This window comes from Mus caroli, chromosome 4 (assembly GCF_900094665.2).
Source record: "Mus caroli chromosome 4, CAROLI_EIJ_v1.1, whole genome shotgun sequence".
Taxonomy (NCBI): domain Eukaryota; kingdom Metazoa; phylum Chordata; class Mammalia; order Rodentia; family Muridae; genus Mus; species Mus caroli.
In genome coordinates, this window is record NC_034573.1 from 107,075,876 (window position 1) to 107,093,590 (window position 17,715).

At 44.9% G+C, this 17,715-nt stretch overlaps 1 protein-coding gene across 1 annotated transcript; it reads right to left on the minus strand.

The window, feature by feature from the left end:
* Window positions 1–1,003: 1,003 nt before the first annotated feature.
* Window positions 1,004–16,006, minus strand: Akr1a1 (aldo-keto reductase family 1 member A1). The gene is made up of 9 exons (XM_021159579.2): window positions 15,676–16,006; window positions 9,925–10,014; window positions 5,960–6,079; window positions 5,103–5,254; window positions 4,141–4,336; window positions 3,671–3,870; window positions 2,713–2,785; window positions 2,499–2,585; window positions 1,004–1,162 (listed from the first exon to the last, which is right to left on the minus strand). The coding sequence occupies exons 2-9, from the start codon at window positions 10,006–10,008 to the stop codon at window positions 1,097–1,099; spliced, it is 978 nt and encodes a 325-aa protein (XP_021015238.1). The 5' UTR covers window positions 10,009–10,014; window positions 15,676–16,006; the 3' UTR covers window positions 1,004–1,096.
* Window positions 16,007–17,715: the final 1,709 nt, after the last annotated feature.

Consider the following 17,715-nt stretch of genomic DNA (forward strand, 5'->3'; position numbering starts at 1 on the left):
TGTGTAGCCCTGGCTGTCCTGGAACTCACCTTGTAGACCAGGCTGGCCTCCAGCTCAGAAATCCCCCTGCCTCTGCCTCTCCCACGAGTGCTGGGATTAAAGGTATGTGCCACCACTGCCCAGCTTTGTTCTTCCCATTTTTTTTTTAAAGATTTACTTATTTATTATATGTAAGTACACTGTAATGGTCTTCAGACACTCCAGAAAAGGGCACCACATCTTGTTATGGATGGTTGTGAGCCACCATATGGTTGCTGGGATTTGAACTCATGACATTAGGAAGAGCAGTCGGTGCTCTTATCTGCTGAGCCATCTCACCAGCCCCTGTTCTTCCTATTCTTTTTTTTTTTTTAAAGATTTATTTATTTATTACATGTAAGTACACTGTAGCTGTCTTCACAGACTCCAGAAGAGGGAGTCAGATCTCGTTACAGATGGTTGTGAGCCACCATGTGGTTGCTGGGATTTGAACTCTGGACCTTCGGAAGAGCAGTCGGGTGCTCTTACCCACTGAGCCATCTCACCAGCCCTGTTCTTCCTATTCTTTTTTTTTTAAAGATTTATTTATTTATTATATGTAAGTACACTGTAGCTATCTTCAGACACACCAGAAGAGGGAGTCAGATCTCNTTACAGATGGTTGTGAGCCACCATGTGGTTGCTGGGATTTGAACTCTGGACCTTCGGAAGAGCAGTCGGGTGCTCTTACCCACTGAGCCATCTCACCAGCCCTGTTCTTCCTATTCTTAAACTTAGGCACTGACGAGGGCAAGGGAATGGTAAAAATTAAAGATCCAGTTTTGCTTTTAAAACTTCACTAAGTACCAGTATATCAATCAGAAGTTGTAAAATTTAAAATTCTGGCATTCTTATAGAACACTAAGGAAGCATGTAGAGCTTCTCACACTGGCAGTCACAGCCAGCAGTCCCTGGGTCTGTGCTGTCCCTGAGGACAATTTCTGTCTCATGCCTAACCAGACAAGTAAGTCAAGCACACAGCGTATACACTTCAATGGCTTTATTGATTCCTTCTTTCTGGGGATAGCAGGCAATGCTTAGCAGGAGAACTGAGAGGGAAGCTGAGAAACTATGGGTCTCAGTATGGGTCATTAAAGGGATACAGAGGGTGTCCAGCATCTCTGGGAACCCTCTTCCCATCCACCTGAAAAGAAACATAAAATAAATTAACCCATTATTAGTAAGCACTGACATTCCAAAGACTCAGGACATACCTCCAATTCTTCTGAAGGATTTCACCTATCTCTAGTACAGCGACTCTAGAATCAAATTCACATGGTTAACCCTACCCTAAGACTTCACAGGCTAGCTAGAATCACGTGCCCAGATCTGGTTACTTCCTTACATATAGCAGGCCTCAACAAGTTCAAGAATGCTTTCTGAGTGCTATTATTTAACTAGAGAAAGTCAAGATAATAAGCACACTAAGACTCAGGTTATATTACACCTGAGCCATGCTAATTTTCTCCAACTTCAAGAGAACAAGATCATTGGAACAGAGCTTGGTGTTGCCCAGAACTTGGTAGGCTGAGGCAAGAGAATGAGAGTGGAGTTTAACACCTACCTAAAAGGAAGGAAGGATAAACTCACAAGGGAAAGAAAGAGAAATCAGGCGTGAGGAATGGCCTTTCAAAGCCAGCCTGGGCTACACAGTGAGTTCCACAAAAATATCAACTACAGTGTTAAGCCCCCATATTAAAACACAAAACAATGACTCTAGCTGCATATGTATCAAAAGATGGCCTAGTAGGCCATCACTGGAAAGAGAGGCCCATTGGACATGCAAACTTTATATGCCCCAGTACAGGGGAACGCCAGGGCCTTCGGAAAGTGGGAATGGGTGGGTAGGGGAGTTGGGGGGAGGGTATGGGGGACTTTTGGGATAGCATTGGAAATATAATTGAAGAAAATACGTAATAAAAAAATATTAAAAAAACAAAAACAAAAAAAAACACAAAACAAAACAAAAAGCTGGGCAGTGGTGGCTCATGCCTTTGATCCCAGCACTTGGGAGGCAGAGGCAGGCGGATTTCTGAGTTCAAGGCCAGCCTGGTCTACAGAGTGAGTTCCAGGACAGCTGGGGCTACACAGAGAAACCCTGTCTCGAAAAAACCAAAAAATAGAAAAAATAAAAATAAAAAGGGAGCCAGGCATGATGGTACACATTGATAATCCCAGCACGCAGGAGGCACTAGCAGGCAGATCTGAGTTTCAGGCCAGACAAGGCAATATAGTAAGACCCCATCTTTAAAAAAAAAAAAAAAAGGAAAGGAGGAAGACAGGGAGTAAGGAAGTAAAGAGAGGAACCAAGCACTGCACCTTGGGTAGCAGTTCCACCAACATTCTGTCCCTTCTCCAACCAGCAAGCCTGCAGCCAGACCTGAGCCACCACACTCCAGACCTCCTACTGAAGGGGCTCTAGTAGGCCTGAGCACATCACCTATTCCCTGTTCCCTGACTAAATGGTTACACATCCTTACCGTAATCATGGGCACAATATACCGCCAATTTTTGTTCAGAGCATCTAATTGCTTCATCTCCTCTGGGCTAAAGGTGAAATCAAATACCTGGTGGGGAGAAAATCAGCCTGTGAGCAGTAGCTGGAGTCTCCCAATACTGGCTTCTTAGCAGGCAGAATCAAGGCCAGAATATATCTCAACAGACTAAAGAAGACAGAACCTAATGTCCAAGTACCTGAATGTTCTGAAGGATGCGGGAAGGAGTGATGCTTTTGGGGATGCAGATCACTTTCCGCTGAACCTGCCATCTAGGTAAGGGATTACAAGGAAAAGGTGTTAGGATTGAGAAACAGCATCTTGACCTAGTTCCTAGACCACATGCGCCTCACAGGACTAGGTAAGATGACCCATGGCAGCCTCACTCTAGACCACAGAGCAAAATCCTCAGCCTTATTCTGGACAATTTAAAAAAAAGTAAAGTGAATACATAAATTAACAAAAACGTAGTGTGTGTGTAGAGGGCAGTGGATCTGTGAGTTCCTGGCCAGCCTAATCTAGTTAAGGTTCCAGGCCTCCTTTTTCTTTCCTTCTTTCTCTCTATTTATGTATGTATGTATGTATGTTTGTTTGTTTGTTTTTCGAGACAGGGAGGATAGCCTCAAACTCAGAAACCCTCCTGCCTCTGCCTCCTGAGTGCTGGGATTAAAGGCGTGCACCACTACGACTGGGCCTTTTTTTTTTTTTTTTTTTAAAGATTGATTTANTTATTATATTTACATACACTGTAGCTGTCTTCAGACACCCCAGAAGAGGGCATCAGATATCATTTACGGATGGTTGTGAGCCACCATGTGGTTGCTGAGATTTGAACTCACGACCTTCAGAAGAGCAGTTGGCGCTCTTAACCATTGAGCCATCTCTCCGGCCCCCAGGCCTTTTTCAAATAAATAATTCCCTCAGTCCCTGCCTCCCAAATAGAACTTTTCCTCAAAAATGTCCCATACCAGCCGGGTGGTGGTGGCACATGCCTTTAATCCCAGCACTCGGGAGGCAGAGGCAGGCAGATTTCTGAGTTGGAGGCCAGCCTGGTCTATAGAGTGAGTTCCAGGACAGCCAGGGCTATACAGAGAAACCCTGTCTAGAAAAACCAAAAAAGGAAGAAGAAGAAAAAAAAAAAAAAGAATGTTCCATACCTGAGCAAGATCTGAGCTGGAGATCGGCCATGTTTTTCAGCTAGTGCCAAGACTACTGGTTCTTCAAGCAGGACTGGCTCATCAGGATGGCGCCAAGCACGGTCAGAGGAACCCAAGGGGCTATAAGCAGTCACCTCCAAGCCTCGTGCGTGACAGTGGGCAATGAGCTCATTCTGAGCCAGGTATGGATGGCATTCCACCTAAAACAAGGAAGAGCCTTCAGCACAGGGTGGCCACACCCAGATTACCTGACCCCTTCTACACTGAGTGGAATAGCCCTCCACTGTTAACCTCTGCTGCCTCAAAGCTCACTTGTTTTCACTGGTGAGTCCATGCTCTTCCAGGCCTTCAAAACCACTTTTATACAACACTTCTAACAACTTGCCACCTCCATTAAGGAGATTCCCCACTTGATTACTCATGCTCTGTACACACAACACATTTTCCATTGGTCTGTTTGTAGTGCTCACCTGCAAGACAGCTGGGCGCACAGAGGCCACACTGAGGATATCATCAATCTGCCGACTGCTGAAGTTGGACAAGCCCAGGGCTTTCACCAGCCCCTTTGCCACCAGTGCCTCCAGAGCCTTCCAGGTCTCCTTATAGTGAGTCGAGTCGTATCTGACAGTTCCATCGGCATTCTTGGGAAAGGGATTGTCTCCCCGCCTGAGTAAACAGATCCCATCCCCAAGTGTCAGCAAAAGGTCAGGCCACTGTCCTGCCTGCCTATCCAGCTACTCTGTGGACCACATCATAAGACCAAGGGATAAAGTGACAAGAATTAGGAACAGCAATGCTTTCTCATCCTTCTAGTTTAGAACTCAGGCACTTCATCCACATGGAATGCCCATCCCTTCATATTCATAGCACATGCTTTCTATGTTTGGGTTTTGTTTTGTTTTGTTGGTTTTTTGTTTTTCAAAACAGGGTTTTCCTAAGAAGCCCAGGATATCCTGAAACTAGCTCTACTAGCTTTGAGCTCAGAAATTCACCTGCCTGTTTCTCAGGTGCTAGGATTAAAGACATGTGCCATCATGCCTCGTTCATAGGCCAGACCCTATCTCCTCCCCTCTAGCATAGCTTCCTTAATGTCACTCTCTCTGGGGGGCTGGTAGGGGTTCTGCCCATCTGCCAAGGGCACAGTGCTTACGTAAGACTACTCACACCCTCCTCTGCTGAGAAATTCATGGCCAAAATCTTAGGGGTGCTACTTCAAAAGAAGAGCATCATGTGTGGAACACTAGGGTACTCTCGTCATAGACCTGAACACCGGCTGCAGGAAGGGCAAGGATCCCACGGAAAGACAGCACCTCTGCTTGCCCACCACTCATTAGTGTTATCACCCTGCTCTGCAGCTGTGAATACCATCAATTACCAATGCCACCACACCCAACCTTCAACTTCCAGAACACGTTGTAGGAACATGGCTTACTCAAAGGCATAAGGCCAGTGCATCAAATAGAGGTCCAAATACTCCAGTTGCAGATCAGCCAGTGTCTTCCGGAGGGCAGGTTCTACATCCTCAGGGTGGTGCTTAGTATTCCACAGCTTGGATGTCACAAACAGCTCCTCTCGAGGGACTGCCTGTGAGAGAGGCAGAGGCCACTGTGAGAAGAGTCCTGAGCACCCAAGCTTACCTACAACACCTCTGAGAAAGTGTGCCTCGGAATGTGACCCAACGCAAAACCATAACTTACTTAAGTGGTCTTCTTTTTCTTTTCTTCACTTTTCCTTTTTTACTTCATGTGAATTCGTGTTTTACCTGGATGTAGGCCTGTATGAGGGTGTCAAGATCCCCTAGAACTGGAGCAATAGGCAACTACGACCTGCCATGTGTATGCTGAGAACTGAACCCAGGGCCTCTGCAATACGAGAGCCATATTCTCCAGCCCTTTTGTCCAGACAGGGCTCCTCTATGCAGCTCTAGCTGTCTAGGAACTTGCTCTGTAGACCAGGTTAGCCTCAAACTCAGAGATCTGCTTAGCTCTGACTCCTGTGTGCTAGTATTAAAGGTGTGCACCATCACCACTCAGAGAGGTTTTCTTTTTAGTGCCACCAAGTTACTCTCAAGTAATTCTTTACAGGTAACAATGTCAAAAGATTGAACATGCTAGGAACTGATGACAGTTTCTCTTATCTAAGACCAAGTCCCAGCTTCAGCCCTAAGTTCTCATATCCCATTTTTTTTTTAGCCCCAATTCTTTTTTTTTCTTAATTTCAAAATATGTATTTGTTACTGGACAGAAAGGTAAAATATGTTTTTAAATAATAATCAGCCTCCATTCTTACCTTGCCTGATCCCACATTCTCCTTCAGAGCCTCCCCAATCTCAGTTTCATTGCCATATACAGAAGCACAATCAATGTGGCGGTAGCCTACGCTAAGGGCATGTTTAATGGCTGCTTTCACCTGCATTGAAAAGAAGAGGGAAAAAAAGATTTCAGTTCTACACTGGTCTGAACTGGTAAGGGAGAAGGATTTTATGAAGGCCACTCATGCAAATCAAGGTGAGAAGATGAATAATGATTCCAGACTAGGGTATTGCTCACTTGGTAGAATGCTTGCCTAGCATGTATGAAGCCCTAAATTTCTCTAGAAAAACAGACTGTGCTGGCTTAAGCCTATACATCAGCACTCAGGAGATAAAGGCAGGAGGAACAGAAATCCAGGCTCTAGTCTGGAGAAATGGCTTAGCAGTTAAGAGCATAGGCTGCTCTTGCAGAGGTCCAGAGTTCCATTCCCAGCAACCACATGGTGGCTCACAACCATCTATACTGGTATCTGATGCCCTCTTCTGGCCTGCAGGTGTACATGCAGATAGAGCACTCATTAAATAAATCTTTTTAAAAGAAATGAGAGAACCAAAAGGAAGGAAGGAAGGGAGGGAGGGAGTAAGGGAGTTAGGAAGGAAGGAAATTCCTAAGCTAATGGCCAAGGCCGTGCAGAGAGGCACATCAGAGAGCCACACATAATGGAGTAAGCTCTGGGATCCCAGGCTAGTAAAAGAGATGGCGGGTAGGAACTAAAAAAGGCTTCTTAAAAAATATTTTAAAAATTCATTTATTGTTTTATGTTTATGAGTGCATGTATGTATACACATGCACACCTGGTATCTGCAGAAGTCAGAAGAGGGCTTCAGATTTCCTGGAATTGGAGTTATAGATGGCTATGAATCACTATGTGGATGCTGAGAGTCAAAGCAGGACCTACACAAACCAAGTTCTCTTAACTGTTGAGGCATCTCTACAGCTCCTCAATATCGCTCCCCCACCCCCAAAATAAGTCTTCTAAAAAAGATCAGAACAGAAACTGGAACTAGAGTCCCTTAATGGAGAGAAGAAGCAGAGAAAAGAATAGGTCAGTTAATCTGCAAAAAACCAGATTAATCTAAGCACTCAGGAAGCCAAGGCAAGAGGATTGCCAAAAATTCAACTGTAGCTTGAGCTACACAGTGAAACAAGTACCAGGCCAGCTAAGGCTATTCAACAAGGCCCTGTCTCAAATACAACAACCATACAATGTTAAGAAGATACCTAAGTTGGTAGAAGGCTTGCCTAGCAAGCACAAAGTCCTCAAGTCCTATTCCCTAAGTGACCTGGGCATGATGATGTATTTCTACAATCCCACAACTCCAGCAGAGGTGGGAAGATCATAAATTCAAGGCCATTCTCAGCTACACGGGAAACTCAAGGCCTAACTGGGTGATGTGAGACCTTTTCTCAACCAACCAACTAACTTCTGAGTTCAGCTCTTACTAAACAGATAAGACTTTTCTTACCCACTCCCTAGGCTCCTGCCTCCTCCATAACCCTCATAGAGAGCTCCCTTCCTTAACCCAGTTCCTTCTCCCTAGGCTGTGTGCCTGCCTACAACATAGAGACAGACCCTGACTATACTCCACGGTCTCGGGAACTGGTGAGGAATGCAAAAAACAAGGCAGTATCATCTAACTACAGTAGAGATAGTAGTAGCTTAACTCAGAGGCCCGACTTCCTTTTTTTTTTTTTTAAATATATTTATTATATGTAAGTACACTGTAGCTGTCTTCAGACACACCAGAAGAGGGCGTCAGATCTCGTTACAGATGGTTGTGAGCCACCATGTGGTTGCTGGGATTTGAACTCCAGACCTTTGGAAGAGCAGTCGGGTGCTCTTACCCACTGAGCCATCTCACCAGCCCCGAGGCCTAAACCTATATTAACTCTAACTCAGATTTCTAAGGAAAAGGGAAGGACAAAGATTTAGCAGCATGTAACACCATGCTCTGGTAAGACTTTTACTTTATTTTCATTTTGGGGAGCTTTTTGAGACAGGTTCACATTTGGTACCCCCAAGTTGTCTTGGAACTCAGTAGGCAGCCCAGGGTCCATAGCACCCAGCACTCCCAAGTGCTGAGAGAACAGGCATGAGCCAAAGAGCTTTGGTATTCTTCTTCTTCTTTTTTTTTTTTTTTTTTGGTTTTTTTGAGACACTGTTTCTCTGTGTAGCCCTGGAACTCACTCTGTAGACCAGGCTGGCCTCGAACTTAGAAATCTGTCTGCCCCTGCCTCTGTCTCCTGAGTGCTGGGATTAAAGGCCCGGCTGAGCTTCCACTGCCTGACCGAGCTTTGGTATTCTTTTTTTTTTTTAAAGATTTATTTATTATATGTAAGTACACTGTAGCTGTCTTCAGACACTCCAGAAGAGGGCGTCAGATCTCGTTACGGATGGTTGTGAGCCACCAAGTGGTTGCTGGGATTTGAACTCTGGACCTTCGGAAGAGCAATCGGGTGCTCTTACCCACTGAGCCATCTTACCAGCCCAAGCTTTGGTATTCTTAAATGACTGATTACCTATTAAATGGCTATATAAGAGTACAATCAGCTGGGCATCGTGAAACATGCCTGTAACCCCAGTCCTTGAAAGGCTAAAGAAAGGCTGCGCTTTAAGCCAGCCTGAGCAATATAGGATGAAAAATCTCAAAGAACAAGAATAAAATCACCTCCATTCTGAATCTCATTTTAAAAAAATCTAAAATCCTCACCTGGTATCTGCTTGTGGACGTTGTACATCGTGGTGCGCACTAGGCTCCGCACCACGATGTACAACGTCCACACTACAAAGTGAGTTCCAGGACAGCCAGGGCTACACAGGGAAACCCTGTCTCGAAAAACCAAAAACCAAAAACCAAAAAAAAAAAAAAAAAAAAAAAAAAAAAAAAACAAAAAAAAAAAAAAAAACAAAAAACAAAAAAAACAAAAATCAAATTAAATCTTCAGAAAAAAAGAAAAAGATGTCAGGCATAGTAATACCAGAACTTTGGAAGCTCAACTATTGCCTTTGCTGAGTTCCAGATCAGCTCAGGCTACATAGAAAGATCTTGTCTGGGAAAAAAAAAAGAAAAGAGGGGATACTGGTGGTCAGTATGTACTCCTCCCATGGATGAAACTGCCAAACAATTTAATTTAAAAGTTCAATTAAGGGGCTGGTGAGATGGCTCAGCGGGTAAGAACACTGACTGTTCTTCCAAAGGTCCGGAGTTCAAATCCAAGCAAACACATGGTGGCCCACAACCACCTGTTATGAGAGCTGATGCCCTCATCTGGTTCATCTGACAGCTACAGTGTACTTACTTATAATAATAAATAAACAAATCTTTAAAAAAAAAAAAAAAGTTTGGGGGCTGGAGAAATGGCTCAGAGGTTAAGAGCACTGACTGCTCTTCCAGAGGTCCTGAGTTCAATTCCCAGCAACCATCTGTAATGAGATCCAATGCCCTCTTCTGGTGTGTCTGAAGACAGTTACAATGTACTCATCACATATATAAAATAAATAAATAAAATTTTAAAAAAGTTCAATTAAAACCTTATTCCTAATTCTTGTCTATACAGTTATACCAGTAACTTCTCAAGTTCTGAACTATGTTCCTAACTCCAAAATATGCACTTGGGAAAGGCCCAGGTCTCAATAAGCCTGCTGTGCAGGAGATGTGACCACAGTATGGAGAGGTAAGTGATATACTGAAACTCAGCTCAGGCCTGGAAACAGAGGCTCCAACACCACCATAACACTCTGCTCTACAGGGCGCTGAGTCCCTCCTGAGCTGGGAAAACTAAGGGCTCATGTTGTCCCTTCCTCCCTCCCTCATCTCTCCACTATCTTCATCCTCACCAGGAACAATAATGCAGCTTATTGTTGGAAAAACACAGGACCCATCTTGCAAATTCCCCCTTCTCCCTGGCAAGAAGTCTCCCCTCCTTTTCCCAATCCCTCACCTGACCAGGCTCACTCTTCCATGTCCCCAGACCAATCAGAGGCATCTTCTGTCCAGTGTGCAGGAGGACACTGGAGGCCGTCATTGTCCCCTAAGACACAGACAGGAAACAAATGGTGAGGAGGTTAGCACTGCTCCGAGCCTTAGCTATTCACCTTTGTAAAGCATACTTCAGGAAAGGGTGGAGACAGGAGCAGTGGCAGACATGGGAACAAACCCCTCATATCAGTGCCTGTGTGTCTGTCTCTGTAGACAAGGTACGTGAACTCAAGCAAACCCAGGAGCTCCTGAACAAACGCTAACCAGACTGGCCTTCACACAAGGCTAAAAGAAAGGTCAGTGTTCAAAGCTCCAGTTTCTGAGGGTGAGAGTAGCTGTGGCACAGCACTTGTCTAGCATGTACAAGACTTAGGACGCCATCCCTAGCAACACACGCATACTACAAACCTAGCATAGAGATAGCCTGTAATGCCAGCACTCGCTCGGGAAGCTAAGGTAAGAGGATCAAAAGTACTTAGCCAGCTTGTCTCAAGAAATTAAAAACCAGCCGGGCGTGGTGGCGCATGCCTTTAATCCCAGCACTCGGGAGGCAGAGGCGGGTGGGATTTCTGAGATCTAGGCCAGCCTGGTCTAGAGAGTGAGTTCCAGGACAGCCAAGATACTGAGGATGTCTTGAACTGAGAAACCCTGTCTTGAAAATACCAAAAATATAAAAAATAAAAAAAAGACAAGGGTCATTATGACAGAAAGATTTCCTAACCACAGGCCCAGAAAAGGATGACTTCTCTGAAGATGAAGTTAAGGTCTTCAGCAGGAACATGTCTACACCAGAAACTGAAGCTTTAACAGAGACTCTCTGAAGCCCTCTCACACGGCTGACTGGCTCAGATCAGAGGCTTGAGTGGGCTTCTTCAAGCGAAGTGTAGCACTTACCATTTCTCAGATGAGAAAATATAGGCAGCAAAGTGTAAGACTGTTTGACCACAGTGCAAGTGTGCCTTTGTTTCAGGAGGCTGTTACGACTACCTTACGAAGACCACCTTGTTATGTTCTACTGCCTTAACTTTGCCGGCTTCCCTGCTAAGTCCCCCATTTGGAAGCCCCACTCTTCCCCACATCCAATGCTGACCTTCTGAACCTTAGAGGGAGGCAGCCTGTGCACAGGAATAAAAGTTTGCTTTCATTAATTTGGCCATGGTGATTTGACTCAGTGGTCTTTCACCTCCCATCTTTGGAACTAACCATAGCTCAGTGACAGGATGCTGACCAGAATGTTTGGGACCCTAGCTAGGTTCCATACCTAACAAGTGGGGAGGAGACTGAACAGTTATCAAAAAGAGAAGAGAGAATATTTGCTCCAAGAGCCAATCAAGTAGAAATAACCTTTCTCACGATCTTATCAGTACCATAAATATTCTCCTGGTGCTGATCTAACTGCCATTAACATCTTCATAAAGATGAACTTTGTTTCCAAGTTTTAAAAGATTATGGGAGGGCAGGTAATAATGTAAGTCATGAATAAACAAACACACCAAGACTGTCTTTCCTAGTATTTCTGCCAGAAAGAATTGTATTGCTTAGCATACAAGCAATTCTTTCTGCTCAAAGAAACCTCTGAGACCATGGTCTTTGTAACCATGCACTTCCTAGGGATCAAGCAAGCAGTTCTATGGCTAGGTTCCTGGGCCTGATCTCAAACAATAACCTGTTTACTTCTCCCAGCACTTGAGAAGGCTCTGAAGTTACAAGGGTGGAGACTGCACAAAGGCCTAGCTTACAGGGAACATGGGGAACCTTAATCTTGCTTCTTCATTCCTTTTGCAGGTGAAATTGAAAACCAGAGGAGTGGGACAAAAGGCAGGAAGAACAAAGATCTGTAGAAAACTTCTGGGAAGGGGATGGAAGGGCACAGCAGAAGACAGACTTCCAACAGGACAGAAAGTAATCCTCTGCTAGTCTGCTTTAAGCACCAGCTTTCCTGTACAGCTAGCAAAGTTGCTAACGAGACACAAAGAACATAATACTTACAGAAGGGTGTCCTGACTTTGAGGACCCCCCTCCCCGCTGCCTCCCACCAACCTTTTGACTTTCTTCCCAGTCCTCTTGTCTTTCCTTTGGTCAAGTTTGTGTTTTCAGTAACCATCTAAAATAAACTCTGACTTTTCCTACACAGTTTCACATGTTTAAGTCTTCTGGGGCTTTTTGCTAGCATGATCCACAGGTATTTTGAGAGACTAAAACTATCTCATCAGATCCATCAGCAGAGTGCAGCATCATTTAGGATCTAGAATTACACAAACTTCATTTGAATCTCAGCTCCACCACTTCAAGAGTCCGCTCTTCATGCTCTGCTTTCTGTATACTCACTTCACCAGAGAGCCAAAGCCTCAGATGGCAAACATTAAAACAAACCAGACAGAGCCAGGCAGTGGTGGTACACAACTTTAATTCAAGCACTTGGGAGGCAGGGGCAGATGGATCTCTTGAGTTTGAGGCTAGCCTTATCTACACGGGGAGTTCTAGGACAGCCAGGCCTACACAGAGAAATCCTGTCTTGAACCCACACCCCCTGAAAAAAGGGGAAAAGCCTGAAGTTATGCTCTGACCTCTACACCCATTCATACAGTAGTAACAAAAAAAATTCTTAAAAATAAAACTCGCCGGGCAGCAGTGGCGCATGCCTTTGATCCCAGCATTTGGGAGGCAGAGGCAGAGGCAGGTGGATTTCTGAGTTCGAAGTCAGCCTGGTCTACAGAGTGAGTTCCAGGACAGCCAGGGCTACACAGAGAAACCCTGTCTCCAAAACCCAAAAATAAATAAATAAATAAAACTCATCTTAGGAGGTTTTTATCTTCTCCTGCACTTCTAAGAACCCTGCTTAAAAAATCATCCTAAATTGGGGGCTAGAGAAATGGCTCAGTGGTTGAGAGCACTGACTCCTCTTCCAGAGGTCCTGGGTTCAATTCCCAACAACCACATGGTAGCTCACAACCATCTGTAATGGGATCTGATGCCTTCTTATGGTATGTGTGCTACAGTGTTCTCACACAGATAAACTAAATCAATACATTTTTGGGGGGTGGGGGGTGAGTTTTTTGAGACAGGGTTTCTCTATATAGCTCTGGCTCTCACTTTGTAGACCAGGCTGGCCTCGAACTCTGAAGCCAAGTGCAAGATGATCCCTACACGTTCAAGGTAAGACCACATTACATACGAAAGCCCTTCTCAAAAATACAGAAAGTAAATATAAAAAATTATATAAGCTGGGTCCTGGTGCCTGCCTTTAATCTCAGCACTTGGAAGGCAGAGACAGGCAGATCTCTGTGAATTCAAGGCCAGTCTGATCTACAGAGCAAGTTCCAGGACAGCCAGTACTATAGAAACCCTGTCTCAAAAAACAAAAAAACAACCCCCCCCCCCAAATACATACATACCTTTACTTCCAAATGTTGTGATGTAAATCTTTCCCAGTAATTTACATAAGCCTTCACTGTTCCTGCCCTAGTTGCAACCTCTACCATCCCTTGACTAAACCAGGAAATATTTTTAATTTGGACTTAAACTGTTCAGTAATTCTCTCCAGGTTAAAGTCCAGACTCTTTAAAACCTAGGTCCCACATTTCTCATTTCGCCGTCTCATCTTTTCAGATTGAGAAGCAAGCACCACCTGATTCCAGGTCTCGGCACATTTTCTTTCCCCAACTTCACACTTGCCTAGCTAATTGTTACTTACCATTGAGCTAGTACATGGAAATTCTGGTTCCTCCCTGAAACTTCTAATCACTTTCTCACATGATTGTGTGTGTGTGTGTGTTTGTACTGATAAACACTGTATATCTCACTGCATCTTTTTGTCCATAAGGTTTCCCCCACTTGGGAGGCAGAGGCAGGTAGATTTCTGAGTTCGAGGCCAGCCTGGTCTACAAAGTGAGTTCCAGGACAGTCAGGGCTACACAGAGAAACCCTGTCTCGAGAAAAAAAAAAAAAAAAGTTTCCCCCCCAAGCCAGGGTCATTCATCTGAACCCTTTACCATGCACACAGAAGTTAATGGAGGAGAGACATAGAATACTGGGGCTTTTCTTTTTATTCTTTTTTGATTTATTTATTATATGTAAGTACACTGTAGTTGTCTTCAGACACACCAGAAGAGGGTGTCAGATCTCATTACAGATGATTGTGAGCCACCATGTGGTTGCTGGGATTTGAACTCGGGACCTTTGGAAGAGCAGTCAGTGCTCTTAACCGAGGAGCCATCTCTCCAGCCTCCATGGGGCTTTTCTTTTTGATTTGGTTTGGGTTTTTTCCCAGATATGGTCTCATGTAGCCCAGGATGGTCTTGAATGTCTGTAGCCAAGAATGGAATTGAATTCATGATCTCCCTGCCTCTCCCTTCCAAATATTGGTTTTATAGGCAGGAGATACCATGCCATGCTAGCTGGACAGCTTAGCTTGCTGGAGAAGCATCTGAGGAAGTCACTGAGAAAGTCAATCCATCTTGGAAAACCAAAGAAAAAGTCATGTATCTATGTGTGTCAGGAGGCTGGGGGATGATCCCAAGGCCTTACATAGGCCAATTCTACCTCTGACCTACACCTGGTAATATTTTACTAACTTTGAGCAAGTACTAAAATAAATAAATAAATAAATAAATAAATAAAATAAAAAAGATTCTGGGCTGGAGGTGTAGTTCAGTTGGTAAAGGGCCTGTCCGGGGCGGGGTTTGACTCCTAGCAATTCATAAAACCTAGGATAGTGACAAACTCCTATAATTCCAGCACTCAGAAGGTGGAGGCAGGAAGATCGGAGGATTCAGGGTAACCCTACATAACACAAGTTCAAGGCAAGGCTAAGCTACAAGAGACCTGGTCTCAGTGGTTAGAGAGATGGCTCTGCTGTTTAACTCTCATTTCTCTTGCAGAGTATCTGGGTTCGATTCACAGAACCCACATGGAGATTCACAACCATCTATAACTCTAGTTCCAGGGAATATGTCGCTTTCTTCTGACCTCCATGGGCACCAGGCACCCACAAGGTACACATACTTACATAGCAGACAAAACGTTAATTTTTTGCAAAAATTCTTAAAAGAGACTCTGTCTCAAAAACTACCTATAAATAACCAATTCCGCCGGACAGGAAAGGATCATACTGGAATTAAACCTGTATCGCTGCTGAAGTAGAACCTGGGAAAAGTAACAGGCCTGATCAGAAGCTGAGCAGGTCCTGCGGTCCTCCGAAAAGTCTAAACCGTAGAGTCCATTAATGGTAGGCTCGGTGATGTGAAGATTCAAGTATTTTCACTTTAAAAGGCTCCGTGGCGACAGGATATGTTCAATTTTTCTCAAACCTAAGGCAGAGGCTTGAGCAAGCTAATCTCTCCTCACTTCCGCCACTTCCTAAGAATATCCCTGTACCGCCATTAGGAAAGGCAGAGAGTCTAGAAATTTCGTGCAGATGACCAAACAAAGAGATGGCAAAAGCATGAGATAGGCACCAGACACATTCAAAGGTTTATCCCAGTCCTCCCTACAGCACTAATGACTTTCCTGCTCATTCCAACTCTGAGGAAACCGAGGTCCAGAAACACGTTATCTAAGAACAGAATAGGAGGAAGTGCTCAAACGCGAAACTAAATCGCATCCCTCGACGTGCTGGCGCCATTCGCTCAATCCCGGCCCTGACCTGTGGTACTGAAGGACCCTCGCCTTTAACTCAGGAGAAAAAGACCGGTCAGCAGCAGGAAGAACTCACCTTGGCAGTGAGCACAGGCTGTGGAGAAGACAAAGTGGCCCGAATTCAGCTCTGCACTCCAGTACTGAGGCAACAGGCCCCGGCTTAAGTCCGGCGGAGAAGCGGCAGCCCCACCCCAGGGAGGAGCGAGGGCCCGGCTCCCAGAACTACGCGCAGGACGGAGGAGACCCCCGCTGTCCTGCGAAGTAGAAGAGGGAGTAGAAGCCAAAGCTGGGACTTTGCACATTCCTCCCCTGGGAACCTCTCACTCCACCAAGAACGTCTGGAAGGGCCGGGGTCCCGAAACTGTGCATGCGCACAAGCTACGTGGACAGTCTTGGGTGGTTGGCCGCGCCCACAACCGGCCCACAGTGCACCGCGCAGGCACCTCTCTAGGCATAGATACTTATACTTTCTGAGGAGATCCTCTATGATACCAGGGGGTCCTTCTGGCCACCTGTCTTTCTTTCTCTAAAGTGAATATGTCGGAATCCCCGAGCGGGCCTGATACAAAGTTTGACCAAAAAAATACAGAAAATCTTGCCTCTGCAAACCCCATTTTAGAAAGTTACTGATCTTTCACTCAGTACCTTGCACTTTAGCCCTGTGCAAAAGACTTCATAAATATGAGCTGGGGGGTATAGCAAAATTAATACAGTGCTTGCTTAACATAAAGTTCTGGGTTCAAAATCCCAGCACGGCATAAAATTGAGTCGTTATCCCAGCACTTGGGAGGTGAAATCAAGGAGGATCAGAAGATTCCATTTTTCTTGCCTCCTATACATTGACTTTGAGGCCAGCCTGAGATTTATGATCCCCTATCTAAAAGGAAAACATTTGAAGCTGGAGAGAAGGGGTGCCGCTTTTTCAGAGAACCCAAGTTCAGTACCAGCATTCATGTCAGGAGGTTCTCAACCACCTGTAACCCCAGCTCCAAGAGATTTAATACTCTCTTCTAACCACCATGAGCACCCACATAAAGGTGGTGTGTGTATGTGTGTGTGTGTGTGTGTGTCCCAGGGATAGCTTATAAAGGAAAAAACCACAATGGGCTCCAAAGTGGGTGAAGGAGGGCTATAGAGTGGTCGGCCCCTCTCCAAGTTTTTTTTTTTTTAGTAGTTTGAACATAACAGTTCCAGCTGCCCTCTTATATCTTGCTTGGCTGAGTGAAGGCTGCATTTGGGAAATTTCCAATCATAATCATCATCTCCATCCTCAGAATATATGGTCAATTTGATCTCACTCTGAGCCAAATTGTGTGTGTGTGTGTTTACAATCAAACTGCAATATGTTTTGTGTCAGCAATATGGAATGGCCAACAGACATGAAACAAAAGAATTACAGCCAAGCTAGAGGTGACTTTAAGCTAGGGAACAGGCTTCAACCTGGGGACCAGCCTTCAACAGTCTCACTACTCTGGCTGTCCTGGAACTCACTACGTAGATCAGGTTGGCCTCCAAATCATAGTAATCTGTCTGGCTCTGACTCCCAAATGCTAAAATTAAAGACGTGCACTCAGCTCTTTTCTTTTTAAAAAATTATTTTATTACCAGGTGGTGGTGATACATGCCATTAATCCTAGCAATCAGGAGACAGAGGCAAGCAGATCTCCAAATTCAAGGCCAGCCTGTTCTACAGAGTGCAACCCTGTCTCAAAAAACAATAACAAGCCGGGCGTGGTGGCGCACGCCTTTAATCCCAGCACTCGGGAGGCAGAGGCAGGCGGATTTCTGAGTTTGAGGCCAGCCTGGTCTACAAAGTGAGTTCCAGGACAGCCAGAGCTATACAGAGAAACCCTGTCTCGAAAAACCAAAAAAAAAAAAAAAAACAATAACAAAAATTTATTTTTATTTGTATGTGTGAGCGCCCAAGTATATTTCTGTATACCACATGCAGGCAGGAGCTTAAGGAGGTGAGAAATGACCTAGACCTGCAGGTCATTCTTCAGTGACAGGGTCCTGAGAGAGAGGACCGGGAGATCAGAAGATAAGCAGAAAGGTAAAGTTTGAGATGGGGAGGGTTTTCACAAACCATGTCTGTTAAGAAGTACAGCATCAGGCC